The sequence below is a fragment of the Dreissena polymorpha genome, chromosome 2 (assembly GCF_020536995.1).
Source record: "Dreissena polymorpha isolate Duluth1 chromosome 2, UMN_Dpol_1.0, whole genome shotgun sequence".
Classification (NCBI taxonomy): domain Eukaryota; kingdom Metazoa; phylum Mollusca; class Bivalvia; order Myida; family Dreissenidae; genus Dreissena; species Dreissena polymorpha.
Genome location: NC_068356.1, coordinates 95,224,102 through 95,243,133, shown reverse-complemented (window position 1 = coordinate 95,243,133; position 19,032 = coordinate 95,224,102). Strand labels below are relative to the sequence as shown.

Below are 19,032 nucleotides of genomic sequence, written 5' to 3'. Positions count from 1 at the left end.
AAATTATAAAGTGAAGTGGATATTCAAAATCCGTTATTGATTGAGAATACAATTATTAAGTTTGATATCATGTACACAACTTCAATTCTGGGGAAAAATATTCTCTTTATATTTTCGGTTCTACGTTTAAATGCTTTAATGCAGAACTTAGCAAGACATATCAGTAAATATTTTCTTGTCGCATTCAATATTTGTAAAATTTTTAACATACTTGGTTTTCTTCTGCAAACATCAGGTATAAGTTTATGTATTCAATTATCAAATAAAGGGCATAACAAAACAAAAAGGTACTCATCTTCAATTTCATTAAGTGTACACAATTTACATTTGTTTCATTTCTTTAAATGGTTTGATGCCTACCAGTTTCTATATACAGTCGAAACTGACCTAACGGCCACCTGAATTTACCGGTCACCTGCAGACAACGGTCAGTCTGGAATTCCCCCGACGAAAAACACTCTATATTACACCTGAATTTAACGGCAACCTGTCCATAACGGCCAACGGCCACTATATTCAACTCCTAAATTCATGTTTTAACTGAAATCAACGGTCACGCGTCAGGCGTCTCGAGTCGCTAAAATTGAAAAAAACACCGCACATCATTTTTCCGTCTATTTTGCGGTTGAAGCGTTTGATAGCGGTAATTGCCTTTGATATTATAAAAGCGGCCCGCTGCGAGTAAGCAAATAATAAGGTGTTGAGAAGGTTTGTTCTCCGGGGATTATTGTGGGGGTTTCTTCAACAGAAAATATGTCAGAGTTTTTGACAATTTTAAAGTAATAATCGCTCATTAAATGACCGCTAATTAGCACATTGTACTTACAACATTGAGTATCGATTTTAAAATAACATTTTTGGATCATTCTTCAAAAGAGCTTTCTAGCGTTCACAACACTTTTAAAAGCAATCGGAATAATAAATCACGGAATAACAATGAGTGGTTAACGCGAGTTCATTACATTAGAGGAGCGAGTCAAGTGTTTGAAACTGTTTAAATCTGGAAAGAGTTCGCATGTTATAGGAAGTGAGCTCTGTGTTGGACGTACGCAAGTACAGAGTGTGCTCAAGCGTAAGCGAGAAATTATAGAGGAGTATGAATCGAATGCAAATGTGAGTTTGAAGCGTTGTATTTTGTATGAGGTTGTTGAATTAAAATGTTTTTGTGTGATGTTTGCGTACGAATAAATTTTAACAAACTTTTTGCGTCTTTTTCTTTGAATTAGAACGGTACAATATCCCCGTACTATCGGTTTATGAAAGCGAATCCGCTTTTTAGACTTGTTCGTGACGCCAACGGCACGTGACAAGTTTTATTTACTGATTGATCGAGATGCATGAGTAAACAATTAGCGTGATAAAGTCATTGCTTTAGTTTAATAACAATATGAAATTAAATCAATCTATAAGATATTATTCTGTATTATTCAATGTAAGTAAATTCTGTTATTATGCTTAGTTAACGGCAATGAGCATTTGTTTAACACTATATGCAAACGACTGGGTGGGGTAACGACGTAGCAATACTACCAACTGACAAACCATCTTAAAATTGTGATCCGAATTCAACGGTCACCTGTGGACAACGGTCACTTTGGTCATTTTCCTTGACTGACCGCTGAATTCAGGTTTGACAGGTATAGAAATAAGAAGAAAATATTAATTGTGCTATAATGATTCTTAATTTTGAATTTTCAACATTGTCCAAGTGAGTAGATTTGTATGCCCCCGGATTGAATAATCGTGGGTATACTGTTTTTGGCCTGTCAGTCTGTCATTCTGTCATTGTGTCACTCTGTCATTCTGTCCCAAAACTTTAACCTTGATCATAACATTTGCAATATTAAAGATAGCAACTTGATATTTGACAAGCATGTGTATCTCATGGAGCTGCACATTTTGAGTGGTGAAAGGTCAAGGTCAAGGTCATCCTTTAAGGTCAAAAGTAGAAAAAATCAAAGCGGCGCAGTAGGTGGCATTGTGTTTCTGACAAACACATTTCTTGTTCAAAATGAGTTTCAATTCCTTGTTAAGAAATAGAAATGAAGTTTCATTAACATAAGTTCGCCATTTTTAAATGAACAAATCGTGCAATATAATGCGAAACATTAAAATAAAGCGTTTAACATTTACAAGTTTTAAGATATATCCACACGTCATTAAAACTTGAATCTTAAAAAAGTTTTCAACCGTTTGATAGAGTCAGGGCAATCACATTCTTTTAGATTGTCTACGAATAATATTGCTTAAAATACAGTTGAGCGATTTTTCGTTAAATAATTTAAACACAACATATTTAACTACCCGTAAATAACGACATATAAACATCGGATATCTACCTACTTCGGCATACATAGCAGCCAAAGATTTGAGAATATGATAAAATAACAGTTTTAATGCGTTACCTATTATATGGACACTTTCAAAGAACACGCCTTATTATTGCCTAATCGTTTCGTCGTTATGACAATTTTTTCCAGGGATGTGTATCTATCTAGGTCCGGGTAAGAACTGTCAGTGTTGGTTAATGTCAAAATTGCAAACACAATTTTGACTGTTATCATTATTTGATTGATTTAATTTTTGTCAGGTTTTTTAAGGGTTCAACGATCTCTTTTAGATCATTTGTTCCGCCGTTCGGATTCGCGGATCTTTTTTGAACATTTGCCGTAATTCTTTAGATGATTTTTGATTTTATACTGTCCATCTTGCGTCCTAACGTACGATTAAAATTTGACTTGCATTTACGACAATACTTTTTGTATGATTTTTTTTTATATACTGACTGGCGAATAATCTCGTTGTTACTTTTGTTAAATATAAAGCATCCTTGAATTATTTGCATTTTCGTTACCTTTAGACGTAAGATTATGGGTAAAAAGTGAAACTAAGTCCTCTGTTTCATCGTTGTTTTCTATCCCGCGTATTATACTTGACTCAAGATTTACAATATCGCTCGATAATTTAGAAATTAAAGCATCCCTTTCAATAACATTCCATTAAACTAATGTTTTTGGTCCTCTCATAAATGTTGTGCTAGTTGTTTCATTTTTTAATTATGATCAATCAATAATAATTATTACAAAAATCATTAAAATCTATTATTTCAAAGTGTACAATATTTTGAAAATTTGCCGAATGTGGTAATAGAGAGTCAACTAATCTTTTCCAATTATCTGTAAACAACGTTATTCTTCAAATATTCGTATCGTTATGTAATCTACCGCAAACAACGCGAAAATTTGTAGCAATAAATACATCTTGCAATGCATATCCGAAGCGGTTTGAATTCAAATCACAAGTTGCCTTAGTCATACCATGGTCAATGTCTATACAATCGAGACTAATTGTGCCGTGTCTCATCTCCTCGGGTCAAGACGGTGCAAACACGTGACGACCCTGGACATTATTCGTGTTGGTACGGTCTGTAACGAATCATTCACATTACATTTTGTACATGTATGTTTGACATTCACGGCGTGTTGATTGTAATCCAATATGGCAGTGGAATGTTGCTTTATGAAGCAAATTAATTACACGTCAAATAAGAAACTGGAATGGGTATAACACGAGAAATAGGTGTGTTTTCTTTAAAAAAAAGTGTATGAAATGAAAAATTAAGGCAATAACGGATCAAGCGTGATAATATGCGTATTGATAATATATAATATTAAAATATATGCAAATCCTGTTGATTCTTTCAATAAATGATCTCAATCTGAATGTTTTATTTATGCTCCATGTTCAATATCGATGATTTGATATGATTCAAACAATTTACATGGTTTATAACATGCCCATATCTTTTCGTTCTATTTAGGATTTTCAACAGATAATTCACACGTCATGCCTAATGTGTATAGACAAGATAACATATAGAAAACAATTAATTACAAAAACAATGAATATAATTTATAACTGGAAATGTTACTTGGTCATTGTAAACGACACAGTTCATGTTTCAACAGTTCAAATAGCGTGTAAGGTGCCCTCCTGAATGGTTTCGATCGCGTGATCTGTTATGGCTACAACGGTAATGCATGAATTCTGACTCGAAAAAAGGTATCACAAATACATTTTGTCTGCGCTTAAAAATAAGACTATGTGTAAAAGAGTAAACCAAGGTAATATTTAATCTAACTGGTGTAAAAGAAGTCTACTGATCCGGTAATGGTAACTTGACTGTATATTGAAATGTCCTTTTCGATATGTTTGCGGTATTAAATGTTTTCTTTAAAATTAATCATAAATTACATATTATTTGTTTTTGTAAAAAGAACGACAGAGGTTTGAAATATGTTATTTGTAGTAAAATGATTCTACTTCATTTCTTTATCTTATTGTGTGAGGCTCATAAAACGTCAGCATCAATGGCTCAGATGTTAAGCCAGAATCGCACCACGCTGAAGACCAGAGTTCGATTCCAGTCTTTTTTTTTTTTTTAGATAATTATTTTAGGTCAAAATATTAAATGAAACAAGTATTTAAATGAAATGTAAATTGAAACTATTTTTTTTAATTTTATATTTCATGCACATTATAGAATCGATACGTCGTAATTGATTTCAGGAGCTCGAAAGTCTATTTTCTGAGCATTTTGGCAGAACACCATTATGTACGCCTGCACATTCACAAGAACTGTCATCCGATGACGACAATGACCAGGTAGAAGGTGCATGTAGCGCCGTAATGGACAACCGCATTGGGTCCTTCGTTCATGGGCAGCTTGCGGAATCAAGCAGTGACTCCACTGACGATGATGGAAGTGATGACGGTGATGCGTTTTCACAGGATGATAGCATTCGACGTTTCCACGAATCTGGCTGTGGGTGTGCTAAGAAATGCCACGAGAAATTTTATGCCTCTCAAATCAGAGGCAAATCCTTGATACGCGGGAAATGACGAGGGAAGAAAAGGAAATGTATATTAAAGGCTGTTTGTCCGAAGGTCCCACAAATGACTCTACAAAGCGTGGGAAAAAGAGAATGCGAATTCGTGGCAAATACACATTCCGCGGTCAGGAAATATGTGCAAACACGTTCAGATTGTTATTTGACATAAGACGCTGTGCATAAATCAATAAGGCAGTCATTGAACAAGACCGGTCCGGCCCCAAGCCGGCATGGAAATACAGGAAGGAAACCAAAACATGCTCTGGTCTTCACAGATGTCGAGCGTGTGGTTCAATTCATCTGCAATTATGCGGAAGAATTCGGAATTCCCCAACCTGCAGCTCCGCGTGGGAGAGACGATACGGCACCGATATACCTACACAGCGGTACAACGAAAATGAACATTCATAAGCTGTACAAAGCAAGCTGTCAAGAGGCTGGCGTGCGTTTCGTCGAAAAAAGCTCCTTTCAGTCAATATGGAATGCCTGCATCCCACATATAAAGGTTGCATCCCCTAGAGACGATGTGTGCGCGACCTGTGAGAAGCTGCGAAAAAAAAATATCGATTCGGTATCGGAAGAGGACAAACTAGCTTCCACTGAAGAAATGCGTAGTCATATTGTTTTGGCACAAAAAGAAAGAGACCTTTACAACAGTCTCATTAAAAAGGCAAAAGAAACGTCACATCTATGTCCAGCTGAACGATCAAACCACTTCACATTTGATTTCGCTCAAAGTGTAGGCATACCGCACCATGCACGACATTATAGTTCGCATCCTTAAGAAAAGTCCACATTTTTGGAATGAGAATTGATGGACAATCACGTCAATTGAATTTTCTCATCGACGAAAATGAGTGCATCGGTGCAGATGGAGCTAATGCACAGGGACCAAACGCTGCCATCTCGATGATAGACTACGTGCTCAACACCCATGGATGCGAAGATCTCTCGTGCACAATACACGCCGATAATTGTCCGGGTGAGTTAAATTTTTATTGGGATCATTATGATTTCATATTGCGTAAAAGCCGTTTAAATCATAATATTACGATAATATTGGAATATTTTATTGGTTATATTTATCGTGATAATCATAACGCGAATCATAAATGATCATAACATATTACAGCGATTTTAAAATGAATTATGATTGAAGTGTGCTGGTTAGACGACGACGACAACGATGGTGGTAAAGAAGATGATGATGGTAATAATGGTGTTGATGATGCTGACCATTAAGCAAACGATGACTGATGACAATGATCTTGATCTCTTGATCAAAGTTGTTGTTGTTGCTTTCAGGTCAAAACAAAAATCAGTTTGTGATTGGGTACTTCGCATGGCGAGTCCTGACACGGCGCCACACTTCAATCGAATATATGATGCAGGTTCCGGGTCATTCACGGTGTTTGGTGGATAGTGGGTTCGCCCATATTAAAAAGCTGTACAGGTAATAAACCTTATCGTTGATATAAGTTAACATTTATTATATTAATAACGACTACTTAAATATGTTACTATTAGAAATTTTTTTAAAAAGTTTTACAAGTTTTATTTGCAACATAAATTTACAAGATGATAATAAGTAGTATTTTTGATGATATCAGGATAAGGTACACGGTAAATCGTATCATTACATGTTAGTGCTTAAAACATGTTATACATGGTTTGTTTTACTTATTTTATTGAACATGCGCTTCAGACGCTCGGACTGTGACACCATTCAGCAGCTAGAGGATATTGTCGACAAGTCGTCTACTGCAAATGAGGCTGTCCGATATCCGACCTGGCGCTGGCGTGACTGGAAGACTTTTTTGTCTACATCTTTTAAAGCAATACCCGGGATAAGGTAGTGTTTCCAACTTTTTATAAGTTTCACATTTTTCACAAGTATAAAAATACACACTGACACAAATATTTATAAATGCACACATGTTACCCACACATATTTGTATGATGCGAGTCATCAATATATTAAAATGTTTATAAGTGTGTAAGAACTCACTTGAAATTCAGCATGTTTATGTGTATTTATTAATTGTAAATAATTATTAGATACTCAGTATTTAATTAATATACTTAATAATAAAACACATACTTTTAAGAAAAACATAGCTAAAAGACATGTCTACAGATTCGTTTCTGGCTAATGTGTTACAAGAAGTACCAGTACTTCAGGTTCGACTCATCGAGGCCCGGCACGGTTTTCGCGAAGAAAGCAACGGACCTACCAGAGGAAGAATTCTTCATCAAGAAACACAGGGAACTCCCCTCAGCAGAACCATGCTTAATTAAACCGGCAGGGCTATCAGAGAATCGCGTGAAATATCTTTACAGAACTGTCCGACCATTTGTGCGACCATGTTATCAGGACATTACCTGTCCAACACCCACAGACTGATTGCATGTGATTACATCATGTATTCGAACATCAATCTAAACAATTATTTTAATTCATGCGCGTGTAAATGAAGGGTTTTCCAACAAGTTATTGTAATATTTGAATAAATGTATGATATTGTGAACTATTAACATGCTGTTAACGTCATGAATATGTCATTCCGATTGAAAATGACGCGACGTCAACAGCTTTGTTGCGTGCCAGTATGCGTATATAATGTTGTCATAGCAACGCTAAATAGTGGCGTACACATGTAATGTATACATCATTGGATTCGTGGATTAACGTACAATATGAAACTGAAAAAAACTAAAAATTGATTTTTTGTCATTAATGCAGGTTTTGTCGTGGAACGGCCCATATATATATATATACATATTTTATGTAATGTATTATCTCTCTAAAACTAAACACCTAAGTAACAATTATTAATTGCGCGAATACTGCGATGATTAAAGGTGTTTTGTATTTTAATTTCCGTTATTGAAAATGTTGCTATTCCATACATGTGAATACACAACAAGCTGGAAGATCTTTTCATTTTTTGTTTGCACTATTAATATTCATAATTAAAATATATATTAATCCGACCAAGCAAAAAGTTTACAACCAATTGCATATCATTCTTGCGATACCAGTTTTAAAGCTACAGTACATTTGACATTTGTTTGAATGTAGGTATTTATATATAAAAAAATCAACAACACTATTACCACATTCAGAAATGTTATTTATTAATTGTAGGTCGAACGCTTCAGAAATAATGAAATACAAGGTACATAATTAACATAATTATAATTAAACGAGATGTCATAAATCGATGAATAATCTTGTATGAAATAATTATGTATTGCTGCTTTCCCTATAATATATATATATTCATTAAAGTTTTTGTTTGAATTCTAGTTATAAGCCAATACCCGGAGAAACATTTGACTTGTTTTGTGAGTGTTTGATAATATACTTTATACATAGAAAACGATACCTTATAAACATGACTTTTTGTTGCAAATATGATGCTGTTGGGAAGATTTCAATTTGATTCTAATTAAGTCCTTAAAAATGTTGCAGAAGATTAAGATTTTCCTTAAAGTCTAATTGAGTACAGAGACTTACGTTTCTAACGTAATGGGTCTTTTAAAAGTCATATTTTCATGAATAAGTCAGTTCCTTGACCATGTGTACGAGCCTCCTTTTTAATGTTGTCACCATGCAATGTAGTGTATAGTTGTGTAAGAACTGATACGTATTTTCGTTTTATTCAACATACTTTTAAATATATAAGTACTGTTAACAATGAATATTTGAACAATAGCAGAATAGCGACAATTACACGATTGTGGTTGTCATTAAATATAACAAGAGCACCGCATAGCGGGTGTCAAAGCTCGGATGTGGGTGCAGTTTTGAATAAATGAATAAATAAAAGTAAATTAATTAACGTAGGTCACAGTGACCCTGACCTTTGACCTAGTGACCGAAAAATGGGTGTGGCGTGTAGAACTCATCAAGGAGCATCTACATAGGAAGTTTTAAAGTTGTAGGTGGAAGCGCTTTGATTTTAGAGCCTATGTTAAAGTTTTATATTAGAGGTCACAGTGGCCTTGACCTTTGACCTTGTGACCCAAAAATGGATGTGGCGTGTAGAAATCATCAAGATGCATCTACATAATATGAAGTTTCAAAGTTGTAGGAGGAAGCACTTTGATTTTAGAGCATATATTAAAGTTTTTTTATTAAAGGTCACAGTGACCTCGACCATTGACCTAGTGACCCCAAAATGGGGGTGGCATTTAGAACTCATCAAGGTGCAGCTACATATGAAGTTTAAAGTTGTAGGTGGAAGCACTTTGATTTTAGAGCCAATTTTAAAGTTTTAGCACGACGCGGACGGCGGACGAGCTGACTATGACAATACCTCGGGTTTTCTCCGAACACAGCCGATCTAAAAATGGCCATTGAATGTTACATCTCTCAGGTGGGATTGTTATTTACTACTAGGTTTACAAATTGTTTATCTGTGGCGATTTTATGTTTTTTAATATTGATAGTATAAGTACGCTGATTGAAGGTACGGGGCTTTTGTCTATGTTGTTTTGAAAAGTATAGAACACATTTGTAATATAATATAATATTGAATTTGTCGGTTTAAGTAGGATGTTAGGTTATGGATGGGTTTCGGTCAACAGTATTTCAGTCATATCACTGCGGCAAAGCTGGTTAACTTAGTGGTGCACACACTAACGACAGTAACTGGCACCTGCCCTAATTGAATAACTGGTAAGGGTGTTTGCCACAGAAAGGATTTCATATTCATCTCTCATACTAGTAGGCCAGCGGCGTACCAGCTCTGCTAGCCGAACGGTTGTCATGTGCAAAGTGGTTTCTTGAGAACTATCTTCTCTTAGTAGTAAACCAACACAAATATAAGCATGGCTGTTTCATTCATTTGCAATATTTTGATATCAGGTCATTTTGATACAATGTATACACGATGATTGTGAAGACTAATCAATAAGTCCCATTGTCGAAAGGGCATTTTAAAGGAAGTTAGTATCGTGGTACAGAACCAACTTTTATTCGATAAAATATTAATCCCGTTTCGAAGTGGATGTGCAATACGTGCTTCAAACAACAGCTGATCATTCGGATTGATTTAAAAACTATGACGTTAACATTAAATTCCGCAAATTGAACCAATAAAAAAAGCTATTGAAATGTGATTGATATTTGAGAAAAATTAATATTGTTTAAAATTCTATGTTCTTTTAAAGATATATATGTATATATATATATATATATATATATATATTGGAAACTTTCAGTAACAATTGCATTTAAGTATATATTATATACTTAAATGAACTTGTATGCACTTATTCCCCGAACGTTTACCACCGTATTTGTTTGAGAACACGTCAAATAATGTTCGATTTTGATCGTATACATTTGTATCGTAAACAATATTTTATAAACAGTTATTTTGATTGTACTCTTGAACAATAGAATCATGATGACAATGAACTGCTCACCTAAGCTAAAGGTTCAGTAAATGGTAACCAAAATTTTTAATCCACGTGAAAAGGATTTGAACACTGTATTTTGTCAAGATAGTCTTTCTGACCAATCTTTAAAAATATTGCTTTATAAATTTGGATTCGAGAGAGGCAATACTGTTTTTCTAGGACTTTACCCGTTGAACTAGTTTTTGCACGCACGAGACCCAGATTCGACTAGACCGATATAGTGTCAAATTTCACATTTATAAAATTGCACGATCTAGTCATACATTTTCCATCAAATAGTTACACTATTTTTTAGGATTTTACCTGACGACCTTTTTTGAGGCGCGTAGCAAATTCAAACATCATGGTAAATAATAATGTTCTTACAAAGTTCATAAAGAATACGTCATAAAGGTGGCTTTTGACCTGGAGTCATAAGTTAGGAACCACATGGCCTAAAAGATGAGTAATGAATATGGATTGAATGTGGTAACACGTTATTTTTAAAGATACAACCTGGTGATATAATGTAAGGCGCATGTTACCCAAATTCAAACTCGACAATGATATACTATAAGTATTAAATAAACAAGACAAGATTGAGATTGCATAGTCTACATCGTCTGGACATGTAATATTTCACATGTCACATATATAAGTAACATAGAAATAAAATAAACATAAGCAGCATCACAGACTGCTAAGCAAAAGCTAAGTAAAATACTTATTATATATGTAGGATTACCATTAAAAGTTAAGAAACAACAATAAAAATATGTTTTCTAAAAAACAGAGCTAACTTAATAGGTTCGAGCTACTTCGTTGTATTCAGAAAATGGTGGAATTCATAAACAGAAGGCCCTACTGTTATAACATGTGTTTAAGGTAATATCTATAATGTCTCATTATATCAACGTATAAAGGACACTTAAAATCAAAGTACTGACAGTACTGGTGTGACAATGCTTTTGAAGTGGATGGATATAAAAGCATCAATTTAAGTTTATCTATATTACCACAATTGTGTATGTGGTAACAAAAATTTTGGGTACGAAATCAAATTTGGGTAAGATAATTTTGGGTACAAACAAAGTATGCCAAAAACAATTTGGGTACGAACAAAGATTTGGGTACGAAACAATATTGGGTACGAAAAAAATCTGGGTAAGAACAAAAATTGGTTACGAATTTTTTTTTGTGTACGAAAAAAAATTGGTTACGAATAAAATTGGGTGCGAAAATTTTGGGTACGAAAAAAACTTTGGGGGTACGGGGAAATAGTATCCCTGGGGAACTCGACCCATTTGGTACCCCTCGCAGATTATCAAAAATCAACTCGGGGGAAGTACGGGTTGAAAGTAGTCCGCCCACGTGATGCCAACATGTAAACAACAATGGCCGCGCCCATGAGAGAATGTTGACACTTGTGTCAAAACTTTCTTACAGCATAAATCGTTTTATTTTGGCTATTTAGCAACTGTTATTCATGATATATGAGTTATGTATTCATTTTATCTCCGCTAATGACAACACTTGATGGAATTCGAAGGATATATTCGATGTGAATGAAGGACTTTTTGGATCTTGACAGATTGACACGGCAAAACTGGCATACTGGTATTTTTAGTTATGAATTTTATGGCGTGTCAAACGTTGCACAATTCAATGTTTCCATATGTATGTGGTATATTTGTATATATATGTTGTATATTTCCATTTGTGGGGGGTATAATTGCATATATGCTGTATATTTCCATTTGTGTGTTGTATAATTGCATATATATGTTGTATAAATTGATATATATATGGTAAAATCTCATATATGTATTGCATAACAAATATATGTTGTATAATTTCATATTTATGTTTGATATTTTCATATATATGTTCTGAAATTTCATATATGTATGCAATATTTGTATATATATGTGGTATAATTCTGATATATGTGTTGTATAATTTTCAAAATATGTGTGTGGTATAAATTCCATATATTTGTTGGATAATTTTCATATATATGTCCTATAATTTGCATGCTGGGAAATATTTTAACGGGTATGACTAAAAAACGGATATGGCTTTTTCGAGCGTTAAGAGCGTCTATCAAACATCATGGCCGACAAAGACATGTGAGTAAAATGATTACGCATTTGGTTTCAAATACTGAGTCTCAAAAGGCAAACAAATATTTAGTTTTAGAGCATTACTACAGCATGAATGTGCACATTAAGCATCTTGCAGATATTTGTAACATTTTGGTGTTTTTTCATTTTGTTTGAGCAGTATCTATTAATTCGGATATGCACACTTCGGATTATTTTTTAATCATGACAGACGGTGGTTTAACAAATGCAATTTCCTGTAATTTCATATTCTTCTAATATTTTATTGATATAATCTGGAGTATTATCGATTTAAAAGCATGAATTTGCCATTTGTTACCGAAGTCTCGTTAAGCTAAACAGAATTTTCAGTACATTTGTTGTCAGTATTGATGGAGAGGAGCATCACATCATAGCATCAGCAACCCTTGTAGAGGCTCTGAATTCAGATGGTATGCTTAAACTTATAATATTTGTAACTTGAAAAAAAATCAACACAATTTTATGTCAAGTTTGGAATTAATAAATGTGATTATTTTCAATCTGTTACCAATACTTCAATTTCCTTTTTGTTCATGTCAAGTAAAATATACCTTACCACCTAACTGACGCTCGATTGGTCATTGTCCGCTCGGGTACTACTTACATGTACCCCGGGTACATGTAAGTATTCTTACATGTACAACGAGTACGGTAAATATACTCAAACGTACCCAGCCGATTCTAGACTGTACCCGACTGTTTTTTCCGTTCCAAATCTGATGTCGTAAAACGGGCTACCAATTACAGTAATTACGAAACAAATTGCTATTTAAAAAAATGCATCAACATGCTTGTTGAGTATGAGTTTCGATAATATAGATGCCATTAAACAGAAAATTGACATTAATATGAAAATAATTAATTTAAAAAATAATTGCTGACAATGATCGATTTAGCGGTAAAGTTCCCGGGTACATTTGAGTATATATACATGTACTGTACCTGGGGTACATGTAAGTATACTTAAGTGTACCTGGGGTACATGTAAGTAGTACCCGAGCCGACAATGACCAATCGACTGAATCGAGCCTAACTGACCATCCCATTCCTTATTTACGCTCTTTAAACATTGAAATGCATTCATCATTATAATTGATTGAAGATGTGGTGACACTTTGTATTTCAAACCATTCAACCAAGCAACATGCCTATGATTACATTTTATCTGTGCTGAGGCAAGATTTGCCATTCATCTCTTTACTTTCAAATGAAACTTGCAAATGTGATTGATTACATGTTTAATGATAATTAGGGATTCAAATAATACAAATATGTTCATGTGCTTGGATTTTTTTCAGATTGTTTATTGCGAAAATAGTGATTGATTTGTTTTAATTTCAAAGTAAACATTGTGTTGTGGTCACTTCTTAAAATACTGAATGTTTTGTAATTGGTAATACATTGGGTAGCCGCACATGCGCATATATCACAAAAACTTGCTTTACTTTCTGTCTCAAGAAGCACAAAGGTCAGGAGGCAGCTAATGCATACAATTATTTGCTCGACTATTATATATGAAATATATATAGTGGAGCTATCCTACTCACCCCGGCGTCGGCGTTCCCGTTAGCGTTAGCGTGAGCGTGCAAATGTTAAAGTTTGCGTACCACCCCAAATATTTCCTATGTCCTTTGACATATTGCTTTTATATTTTGCATACTTTACCAACATGACCCCAATCTACAAACAAGAGCAGACAACTGTATCAAGCATTTTGACAGAATTATGGCCCCTTTTATACTTATGGTATGCACATTGTTGATAAATCTATGTTAAAGTTTGCGTTCCACCTCAAATATTTTCTATGTCCTTTGACATATTGCTTTCATATTTTGCATACTTCTTAACCAACATGATCCCAATCTATAAACAAGAGCAAACAACTGTATCAAGTAATTTGACAGAAATATGGCCCCTTGTATTCTTAGATAATTGAGCATTTGGTTAAGTTTTGTGTTTTGTTCCATTTTACTCCTGAAGTATCATAGCTATTGCTTTCAGACTTGGAAAACTCGCTAACTATTATAAGGGTACTGCACAGGGCAAGTTGCATTACTCTGGTTTGCGTTCTAACGGAATTAGAGCCCTTTTTTGTCTTAGTAACTTTGAATATTTTATTTATTTTGTATTGCAGGGAAGACGTGGGGTTCGGTTTAAGTCTTGCGAACATGGTCGCGAATTCAATACGATGTGTAAGAATCTACAACGACTGTACTACGAACGATGCAGATCGGTCACTACAAAGCTAGGACCTCACCGAACGCACCCATGAATTAGGCGCCAATACCACACCTATTCTCCGAAAATCGTAACTGTTTCGTAACTAAATCGCGAGAATCTCAGCGGGTGTGCAACTAACTCGGGGTGAACTCGTGAGAGTCTTTACAAAGTCGTAGCTGATTCGTAGACAGATCACGTGGTAACCGATTTTCCGATTGAGTCACGAATTACCTACGATTCCATTACGACGCCCAAGAACGCACTACGACGCTGTTCCGAGTCAACTGCGATTACATTCAGTCTTGGAGGTGCTCGCCAAATTTTAAACAAGTTTAAAATCTGGCCATCATTTTTCAGGAGCTCAAAAGTTGCAGGAATCACTGACGACCGGCTCACGACTAGCTACGAATGAATTAGGACCTTCGCCGATTGAGCTACGAATGTCCCCGACCTCAAACTATTGGAAATCGGGACAACTCGTGGGGAATCGGATCGTAGTGGAATACCCCTATTACTTGACATGCAAGTTTTCTTTGCGATCGTGACCATGACAATTGAGGAGTAAAAATTAGACCCATATATTTATAAAATGAGGCTATATTAATTAAAAAGGACTTTTTCCATATTTCCACTGTTCTATACATTTAACTGGTCCACCATTTCTGAAGACAACAATTTCAGTTTTGCCGATATTCAGAGCCATCCCAGAATTTTCGCAAAATGTCTTAATCACATTAATATGTCGTTGTAAATCGATAACTGTATCGGCAGGATTAGCAACGTCATCTGCGTACATAAGAGTTAATATTTCAGGGATGTCTTTAGTTACAAATATGCCGTTTTTACATGTGTTCTTTAGACGTGTATTCAGGTCATCAATAAAGAGAATGAACAGCAGTGGACTGCATATATCACCTTGACGGGTACATTTAAGACATGGAAAGCTCGCTTTTATACCACCATTAGTTTTCACAGCTGCCCACATATTAGAGTACATAGATCTCAAATCATTGAGGAATTTTCCATTAATTTCCTTATTCATGAGACACGCAAAGAGTTTATTGTGAAGTAAATTATCAAAAGCCTTAGAAAAATTCGCATATATTACATACATTCGACCACGCATTTTGTTAAATACTTTTGAATAATACCATTACGGGTGAATAGATTGTCTATCGTTGAATAACCCTTTCGAAAACCCGCCTGGGATTCGTCTATCTTAAGTTATTGTTTGCTTCCGCCCATGTGTACAACCTATCATTTAATACAGAGGATTAAACCTTACATACAATATTTATAAGGGATATACCGCGGTAATTGTTGAGATCAGAGCGAGATCCTGACTTATGGAGTGGACATATGACACTATATGCCCAGTCATCAGGAACAATGCCCGTATTTAAAATATGATTAAACATTTTAGTCATAATTGGGACAGGAATATCTTTACTTGATTTCACAAATTGGGATAGAACCACATCAGGTCCTGGAGATTTACGTACTTTAAGCTTAATAATAGCATGTAGTACTTCAGCTTCAGTTATATCGCGGTAAAGTTTATCACTGGGTGCAGCGAACAGATCATTAATATTGACAGTATCGTCTAAAGTTACAGTGGCTTCAAATAAATTGGAGAAATGGTCATGCCATTGCTCTTCTGAAATAGGGCATCTAGAACTCGAGTTGGTTGGGGATCTAGAATTACGTATGATATTCCAAAATTCATGAGGATTATTTCTCGAACTCACTAATTTATCTCTATTACGTCGTTGATACGAGAGTTTACGACTAAGTGCATATGATTTAAATTCTCGTTTTGATTGTTTATATAATGATATATCTAAATTGTCGTTGCTCATCCTAAACTGCCTTCATAAACGTTGTTTAGTAGATTTTTGAGTGTCACAGAGTCCGCCTCACCACGGAGGTTGTGACTGGATATACCGAAAAGAACGTTTTACGAGCATTCCGCATTCAAAGACGCTAGATATGTAAATATTTGTAAGCATATTAACAGCACTATTTATATTATGTTTGTTCATTTGCAGAATAACACTGTCATATATTAAATTCAATTTTAATGAGACTAAATCAACAAACCTGAGTGCTTTACTGTCATCCTACCTATAATATTTATGATTTTGATGTATGTTTATATGTTCATATATATTACATCGTATGAAAAAGAATAACTCTCAGAGAGGGGCAACGACAATTGATTGGAAAATGATCAAACTCATCCCTATCTAAAATGCTAAATGCTTTAACAAAGCTAAAAAGATCAGATGAGATAATAGTATAGTCGACAACGGAAGCGCCATGTTCGGCTGTACATGTATAATTGCCTTCGATGTCATTAAACAGCCATTTACAATACCGACATCAAGCAGACAGCAAAGATCAGTTAAAACTTGTACCATAATTATTGTGTTTTGTATCCTTATTATTCCTATGCATTGCAAAATCATCCCCATTATATGAGACATTACCAAATATATGTCGAAGATTATCATCAGAGACAAAATCTGAATAATCTTTAGTTCTGGCGTTAAAATCACCTGCAATAAATAAAAGACAATCGGGATAATCAAACTTTACAATATTCAAAATGGTTTTTCTAATAGTTCAATCCCGTTTAAATCATTGTCATTATAAATACTGGAACCTTTAGGGAAAATGTATACAAACACAAGTATTATATCAGAAAGATTCTTCAAAAATGACTTATCAATACGAAGTGTAACATATTTGCATTCATTTTCATACAAACGAGTAATTATTAACTATCAGTAAATTTCCTCTTTACAAAACACAATTGCGACAGCTATTTCTAAACGAAGACCCAGTTTTATTTCTTACTTCATCAAAGCAGCAATATTGCTGCACAAAGTCATTAAATTCACCACAAAAATCACTCCAAGTTTCACTTAGATGTACTATATTAAACTGTGAGAGAAAAAATAACAGTTCATGGTTATCAGTATGTTTCTTCAGCCCTGCTATATTCCAGCTTTAAAAAGTCAAGGTTTGATTTTGCCTGCAAAGGTACACCTGTATTGTCACTGTCGCTATCCGTTAAAGTCGTGCCACGATTCAAAAGGCTTCGGCCGTTATCCTTTTACGGGTCGCTGTGGTCGGAATCCTCGTGTTTGCGCTTCTCGCCTAGGTGAGCATGCTGCTCGGATTGGCTGCGCTGGCACTCGTATCATTTATCTTTAAACGAATGAAGAGAACAAAGAAAGGAAATAACTCCCTTAAAGCCACAAACCCTGAAATGAAATACATGTTAATCAATACATATAGATGCAGTTTGAACGTGTGCCCAATTGTCATTTAATCTATAGCCTATTTAGCATGTAATTTATTATTTTATTTTTAATTTTAAAACCGAAAGAAGGATTTCTATACGTAGACTTCCATTTCGACAAACGCGATTATTTTTAAGTTTTAAGGCGCAAAAAGACAGATTTCTACCTTGTTACTACCAGATATATTCTAATGAGCATATATACAATGAAATATAAAGCCTAGTTAGCAAGTAATTTATTATTTTTCAAACGGCACCGCTTTTAAAACCGAAAGTAGGATTTCTAGACGTATATGTCCATTTCGACAAACGTGATTATTTTTAAGTTTTTAAGCGCAAAAAGACGGATTTCTACCTTGTAGCCACCATTTATATTCTAATTGGCATAGATTCAATATGTTTTTTATTTATACTTAAAATCACTATGACATGTTTTTCATTTCAAGGTGTGTGGCTTTAACAATATTCAGACAAAACGATTAAAAAGTACGTGCATGTCGAATGTATTGCGTTTAATGTATCGTTACTTTCGAGCTGTGCGCTTCCAAGATCACACGCGGAATCACATAACGGCTACTTAAAGACAATATTCATAATTAGTTGATCAATCAGACGGCCAAAACGCCCTGACAATAATTGAAGTTTATCCTTAAGAAATGCTTCATACGATTTGGATTTGGAACGTTCTTGAGACATACTAGAATTAATGTATGGACGGAGAAACAGACCGACAGACAAATGGACAATCAAATTACGACAGACTTAATAAAGCTATAGATGTTCAGGCATACAACTTATAGAAACTACTCTTAGGAGAGCATACTTGCAAGACAGGTTTCACCTCAAAGCGAGTGGCTTCGCCTCAATCCCGATTCAATATCTGAAAATATATGCCTACATACAACCTAGTACAATAATCCACAATAGTTGCAAATTAAATAACCGTTTTCAAAAAAAATTGGTCCCTGCCAAAATAGCGATTTAAGTTATTAAAGGAAAAGAATACCATGAAAATGTAATTAGTATTTGAAAAGTTCACTGCAGCACTTTTAATCAAATA

General features: G+C 34.6%; 2 protein-coding genes across 2 annotated transcripts in view; one reads left to right on the top strand and one right to left on the bottom strand.

Annotated features, from left to right (window-relative positions):
- The first annotated feature begins 4,689 nt into the window (after window positions 1-4,689).
- Window positions 4,690-7,648, top strand: LOC127869913 (uncharacterized). The gene is made up of 5 exons (XM_052412572.1): window positions 4,690-4,825; window positions 5,683-5,874; window positions 6,198-6,345; window positions 6,598-6,744; window positions 7,057-7,648. The coding sequence occupies exons 1-5, from the start codon at window positions 4,690-4,692 to the stop codon at window positions 7,184-7,186; spliced, it is 753 nt and encodes a 250-aa protein (XP_052268532.1). The 3' UTR covers window positions 7,187-7,648.
- A 9,712-nt stretch (window positions 7,649-17,360) lies between these two features.
- The window catches only part of LOC127868127 (uncharacterized), a 15,252-nt gene continuing 13,580 nt past the window's right edge, over window positions 17,361-19,032 (bottom strand). Inside the window, exons 14-15 of the mRNA XM_052409746.1 lie at window positions 18,796-18,852; window positions 17,361-17,934 (exon numbers count right to left, since the gene is read on the bottom strand). Of these exons, the coding sequence (XP_052265706.1) occupies window positions 18,815-18,852 (38 nt within the window). The 3' untranslated portion in view covers window positions 17,361-17,934; window positions 18,796-18,814. The remainder of the gene's footprint in view (window positions 17,935-18,795; window positions 18,853-19,032) is intronic.

Excerpts from the sequence above, each read along its gene's own strand:
- LOC127869913 (XM_052412572.1), top strand. The coding sequence starts at position 4,690 with ATGGACAACCGCATTGGGTCCTTCGTTCATGGGCAGCTTGCGGAATCA. Across the intron at positions 4,826-5,682 it reads ACGTTTCCACGAATCTGGCT|TCCACATTTTTGGAATGAGA; the intron begins GTGGGTGTGCTA and ends CCTTAAGAAAAG. Across the intron at positions 6,745-7,056 it reads AAAGCAATACCCGGGATAAG|AAGTACCAGTACTTCAGGTT; the intron begins GTAGTGTTTCCA and ends ATGTGTTACAAG.